This window comes from Colletes latitarsis, chromosome 9 (assembly GCF_051014445.1).
Source record: "Colletes latitarsis isolate SP2378_abdomen chromosome 9, iyColLati1, whole genome shotgun sequence".
NCBI lineage: Eukaryota > Metazoa > Arthropoda > Insecta > Hymenoptera > Colletidae > Colletes > Colletes latitarsis.
In genome coordinates this window covers 13957180-13964211 of record NC_135142.1, presented here as the reverse complement: position 1 = coordinate 13964211, position 7032 = coordinate 13957180, and the positions used below count along the sequence as shown (strand labels likewise).

At 34.1% G+C, this 7032-nt stretch overlaps 1 protein-coding gene and 1 pseudogene across 1 annotated transcript; one reads left to right on the top strand and one right to left on the bottom strand.

Moving 5' to 3' along the window:
- The first annotated feature begins 326 nt into the window (after positions 1–326).
- Positions 327–2006, top strand: LOC143345647 (uncharacterized). The gene has a single exon (XM_076773008.1). It carries the CDS (start codon positions 327–329, stop codon positions 2004–2006), a length of 1680 nt encoding a protein of 559 aa, XP_076629123.1.
- A 102-nt stretch (positions 2007–2108) lies between these two features.
- LOC143345646 (NADH-ubiquinone oxidoreductase chain 4-like) lies at positions 2109–2697 on the bottom strand (annotated as a pseudogene).
- Between the last annotated feature and the right edge of the window lie 4335 nt (positions 2698–7032).

Sequence of the window (7032 nt, the reverse complement as noted above, 5' to 3'; positions counted from 1 at the left end):
AACACAGTATCGATTCAGACTTATTGTACATACAACTTTCAAGCAGGTATACTATCGTAACGGAGAAATTTTAGGAAAAAGTTTTATTATTTCTGAGCCATATAGTATCTCTATAAACGATTAGCAATATTTTTACGACAATTTTAGGGAATCGATTTCTTTATTGTAGAATATATCTAAGAACCTTCTCCAAACCAACCACTATACACAATGGAGTTCCTCAAGGTTCGGTAATCAGCGTTACGCTTTTCCTGATAGTAATTAACGACGTTCTAGATAGCATCAAGCCGCCAATTCAAGGAATCTTGTTCGCAGACGATCTAACAATGACCTGCAGCGAGAAAAACCTATCCACTATCATTGAGCTCTTACAGGAAAGCATCAACGACCTTCTATCATGGTCTGTAAAATCAGGACTTAAATTCTCCCCGCAAAAAACAAAATACATCATCTTTTCTAGAAAACGCAAGTTAACCACACTTCCCCCTAATCTCCACATACGAAATACTGAAATCGAAAGAGTAGACAGTATTAGAATATTAGGACTCATCTTTGACCATAAGCTAACGTGGGGACCACATATGAAATATTTAAAAGTTACATGCACAAAAAAAATGAACATCATAAAAGCTTTGTCAAATTATAACTGGGGAGCTGACCAAGAGATCATCATACAAATCTACCAGGCTTTAATCAGATCCAAACTCGACTACGGGTCAATAGTTTATAACTCGGCTAAACCAAATATTCTGAAAACAATTGACTCAATTCATAACGCCGCTCTAAAAATAGCATCTGGAAGCTACAGGACCAGTCCAATAAATAGCATATTGTTTGAATCAAAAGAACCTTCATTAGAACAAAGAAGGAAATACCTAAGCCTAAAATACGCAGCCAAAATGTCCTCCACTCCAAATAATCCCACATACAGCAACATATTTACAAACAGATATACCCACCTGCAAGCTAAAAAACCCAAGTTTCCAATTCCATTCTATGGAAGAATTGCCAAATACGATAGTTCCACTGTGATTATACCAACAGCAACTATTCCATGTAAATTCAGGAAAACAGCTCCCTGGGTCCTAAAAACACCAGAAACCAACGTCGACCTCGCAAAACTTCCCAAAGACCAAATAAGCAGCGCAGAACACAGATTTAACTTTCAACAACTATGTAACAAATACCCAAACCACCAAACGATATACACTGATGCATCAAAGACTGACCAGGGAGTAGGAGCGGCCATCATCTGCGGCACCACAATCAAAAAATTCCATCTCCCGGTAACCTCATCTATTTTTACAGCTGAAGCCTGGGCAGTTCTTGAAGCTCTTAACCTCATACGAAACCTCAATGCCCAACCTTCCATCATTTTTACCGACTCAATGAGTGTACTCATGGCAATAACAAACGCAAATCCCGAAACCAAACATGAAGTCATTCTAGACATCCAAGACACCTATACGGATCTCATAAACAACGGCAAACAAATAACCCTTGCCTGGGTTCCATCTCACCAAGGCATCAAAGGAAACGAGGCAGCTGATACAGCCGCCAAAGAAGCAACAGCACTTTCACCAAATAGCACAGACAGACAAGTCCCACACCAAGACCTCATTGTCGCATTACGCAATATCGAGCAACGATCATGGAATAACATATGGACCACATCTAAGAAAATAAAAACACACGACGTTACCCAAGACTTCTTTCAAATAATGCCTAGCAGCAATATGAGAAGGAAGGATAGGATAATCATGTCCAGGCTGAGAACTGGTCATTGCAAACTCACACATGAGTACCTAATTAAGAAAACGGAACCACCAATGTGCACTGTCTGCATGAAGATCATTACAATCAACCACCTGCTATTCGAATGTACAATATATAACACCCAAAGGAAAAGATATAAAATAACATCGGCAGAAGCTCTAACGACAAAGAAGCACGTAGAAAAGACCCTAAACTACCTACAAGACATCAACATTTACCACTGGATATGACCGGACAGGGAAGAATGAAATAGGTCCTAATCGTCACTAATGACTCGTGGGTTGATGCGACGTAAAACCCGAATTAAAAAAAAAAAAAATATCTAAATAAATCTAAATAAATGAATAAATACAACTTAAGAATCTTAATAATATTAAAATCAATAATAAAAAATTACATAAATTAAATAAAATAATTAAAAGTATAATTTCTCTAAAAAGTATGTATAATGATAAAGGTGCTGATCTATTAAATTAACATAATATTAATCATAATAAAGGTATTTTAGGTATAACTCTCATTATAACTTTATTAATAATTAATAATCGACTACTAGATTCCTTATAACATACATTAACTAAATAAAATGAACCCGCATAACATAATCCATGTGAAATCATTATTATATAAGAATCAAATATACCTAATTCTTCCAAAGTCATCATTCCAGATAATAATTTTATATAAACTACTGATGAATGAGCAACTAAAATCTTTATATCATTCTGACATAAACAAACAATTCTTAAAATAATTTCACCAATTAATTTAATTGATAAAATAAAATCTGTAATTAACTTTATATGCTCAAAAAAAATTATTATAAATCGCAATAAACCGTAAGTACTTAATTTCAATGTGATTGAAGTCAAAATTATAGAGCAAAATAGGTGCTTAAACATGAACCTTTAATAATTCCATTAAAGCCTAAAATTAGACATTTATATCAATAATTTTGTTTACGTATAACCTTAAAGAACTTTGAGTTATACGTTGTTAAATTCGTGTCAAAAACCACCATCAAACGTTGTTTAAGAATAAAAAATCACACTGACTGAAGAATGAAGGTAACCTTCATTTATCATTGACACCTCTGAGTAGAATGAAAATAACCCCTACTTCTCAGGGTGTTATGCGTTGCCAATACGAGTATAGTCGTCCTACTTTCAATATGTTATAACATACAGGCTTTTGAATAAGCAAATTTTTTGTGGCCACAAAAATAAATATACAAATGTAAAAAATATATTAACATTAATATTAATATTCATTTTTCTCAATAAATGCCTTTTTAAAGTGAAAAAATGATCAGAATACATGCAAGCACATATTGCATAATTACATATACATTATTGCGTTATCGGCAACAGTGAAAATCTCGCTTTTGCCAATTTTCAGAAAGTTGTGACTTGTTTTACTGCATTTTTATTATTTCATCCATCTGCGCGATTTCCGATTTGTTTTTCTACTTAAACGTACGTAAATACGAAAAAGGATGTCGAGTCCTGTTGCCTTCCCATTGCCAACGACGAGTATACTCGTCATTTGATTTTATGCATGTAAATGATAATGTATGATAATATATATGCTTTTACAAAGAAATAACAGAACTTTGGTAAACAATACCACTCAAAATATAAATAGCAATGGGAATAGCTTCGTATAATATAGGCTTGGCAGCGAATGGGTTCTTTGAACTGTTACCAACGTTGAACGACTGTTGTAATTTGAGATTTAAGAACAAATTGTTTAAAAACCAAATAACTGAAACATTACTTTTTCTTCCAGTAAAATTTAGTCAATTGTTATTTTAAACAGTATACACATATTGCTTTTGGAAGAATTCCAATAAAAGCTACATATTAAATTTTATATTAATATTGTTTGAATTGTTTTATATGTGTATTTCTTTTATCATTTGTATTAAAAACTTTTATTCTTTTTACATTCCTTTTGACCAATAAAACAAGAAGTTTTTGGAAACATTGAATTACGTAACTTAACCTACATGGTAATTATTAGAGATATACATATTTGTCGATATTTTGGCCTCATTATAAATCAACTTCAGTGATGCAATTTGTGGCACCGCTGTAGCTTTTCCTGCACATCTAGTGATATGCAAGTTGTTGAGTTTGTTGCGCCGTGTAGTGTTGTTCGTACAACTGTTTGTGTTTGTCTCTTTTTGTATGTCAAATGTCGTACCTTATATGCTAGTGCAAGAAACCAGCCGTATTAAATCAGAACCCTTTTTGTTCAGGATTAGTGCGCTGGTACTTCTTGCATTTGAAAATTGCACTTGAACACTCACACATGAAAACTTTCTGTTACATCAGAAACAATAAGCGTCTGTTAAACAATAGAATAGTGGTACATAACGATGGCTGCTGTTAGCCTCAATCAACAAATTGGTATTCTTAATTTTCGTTTTATTTTGACTTCTAAAATCTGCCATTAAAATTTTCCCCATGGGTGGCGGGACACCCTGCATGTATAGCAATGAATGAAAACAAAATATGAAGATCATAGTAACATCATATAACACCAACCATCGTTATGTACTAATTTCATTGTTTAACAGACGCTTATTGTTTCTGAAGTAACAGAAAGTTTTTACGCGTGAGTGTTCAAGTGCAATTTTCTGTTATTTATTTTGTGATTTTAAAGAAAAGCAAGAAGGTATGTTATTCTATAATAGTTGCAGTTTCATAATATCAATTGGGTTTTAAAGTTATTTTGCGTTTAATTATAATATAATGAGAAAAAAGTAAAATCGGGAGATGGTAGCAATATGAGACATTTTATATTAGTGAACCTGTACAGCTTCAAACAAGATCAAATAATGAAGTCAGCAATTTAGAAAAAGCAAAAAAGTCATAGGTTTTGCATGGTCCTAAATATTTATACTCACGCTGCTTATTTCACATGAAATTCTCTAAAATTCATCAAAATTTTTTAATTATGACTATTTTGAGTTTCTAAGTTAAAAAATAAAAAGGTTATCTCACGTTCCTACTACTTTTTCTACTATTTTGACTTTGAATTTTGTATGTTTGTTATATTACATATTTTATTCTATTATAACGTAATATTACAAATAATTATAGTACACATAAATTTCGTTAATGTACCATTTGTTTTATAAACTTATTGCACTAAAACTAAGTGTAATACTTAGTTATCCGCTGTATCTTAGTTTTCTGATACCCAAGTGGAGATTCATCGCGCTCTTGAAAGATTTTATATGTACAGCTTTTATCCCTCAAAGCCGTCACAAATACTTACTTTACACTCTGTACACGCATTTTATTCTCAAAAGAAGCTTCCCCAGATCGTATCCAAGCTTGAGTTCGGTCTATCAAAACGAGAATGCACGTTTAACCTCAATCCCGAAATGTTCAGCTCGGATCATCTCGCGTCTAGCTTCGATCGAACCAAACAGAACATGTTACCTTGCCGCAAAACCGCAAAGAATCCCCATGTAAAGAAAAGGTCGGTACGTGTTCGCGCAAAAATTTTGCTCTCGCGCGGAAATTGAACGAACAACTACGTTGGACACATTATCCAGAGAAGGAGGATGCGGAAAGAAACGCAACGAGCGCCGAAATGCTTTTGATCCATTGCACACAACCGGTCGCCGTTACCGCATATTTCCGGCGATTTATGCGGCATTTGCATAGCTGAGATTGCATTTTACTTTTAAATCCTTCCCGCGCAACTGGCCGCCATTCTCTCCTACCGCGGGATCCCCTCGTCATTTCGTAAGTTATGGCGGCGAACGATATTCAATTTTTACGAATGGAAGCCTCACTTTCTATCTACTACGCGGTCTTTTCACCTCTTAAATCGGTTGCGAGCACCCGGCAATAATATCTTTTAAACGGGAATACCTCTCCCAGATGATTTGTTGCAATATTCGAAGGTATCCCCCTTTGAAGAAATTTGATATGATATTCATTAAGTCGCTAGGATTATAAAATGTGAACAGTACATAACCTAAAATTTCTTTCAGTACCTATTTTTGTAACGTTGTTAAAATTTACAAACTGTATGCAAATTTATTTCCCTTAACCAGCATTGAGATAAACCTAACGATGGGGAGTCGTGTTGATGGACTTTTTCTAACAAGCATAGACAATCGTTAATGAAACAGAGAAGAACTTGTCGATAATTAGAATCCTGTGATTGTTCTGTACGTAAGCGAGAAGTAGATAGCTTTAAACAGGAAAAGAGAGAAATAAAATTGTGGCGGTTTGCTGTATAGTATGGACAATGTGACTCATCAGTAAGATAATTTTAGCAGGTCCGGCTTTTTTTTATAACATACGTTTATTAAAGCCTTCTGAAATATATACAAACAAAAACGTCAATATAACAAAGAATCCTTAGACGTATAGAAATAGGAAAAACAAATTACTTAGAGAAAATAAATTCTTACAGAATTACTAATCTATTGCACATCAAATTAGTATAGAAAATGCAAAACAAAAACTGTACTAGAATTATAGGGGGATGGTAAACGAAAGAAATGATATTTAGCAATCGGTTAATGAATAGGAGGTAAAGAGCAAAAAAAGGAAGACATACTGATCGCTATGCTATCAAGAGTATTATATATGTTTCGTCTTTGGTACAGAATTTAGCTTATTAAGGTTTATTAAATTTTTTTGTCGATATTGTATGCTTAGAAAGCTATATGTATTTTTATTTTTATACTTGTTTATTAAATCTATATATATTCCCGATAAGTGATACTGTTCATTAAAGTTGAAAAGCATAATAAATATATCTATACACGCACACATGCAAATACATAAACATATTTATATATGTAGATAATATACGAATCGATACATACATTCACACAATTGTATAACTATGTCGGGCCATAGTTTTTCCCGATACCTGGGATGTGCCGTCCACCCTCTCGAGCGCAAAATGCAAGAAGTACCAGCGCCCCAATTCTGAACGGAAAAGGTTTTGATTGGCTGCGTCTGGCTTCTTACAGCAGTATATAAGTCACGACACTTTACATACAAAATATATATAAATACAAAACCTTGTACGAGCGACACCACGGCACATCGCACGAGCAAGCAACGAACGAGAGAGAGGGACGACCATACAACAATCAACAACGGTACACAAGTCCACGGATCTATAGTCCACAACACACATTTGACCACTTGCATATCAGCAGACGTGCAAGAAGAGCTCTTGCAGCTGTGCAACACATTGGACTCGAGCGCTCAACAA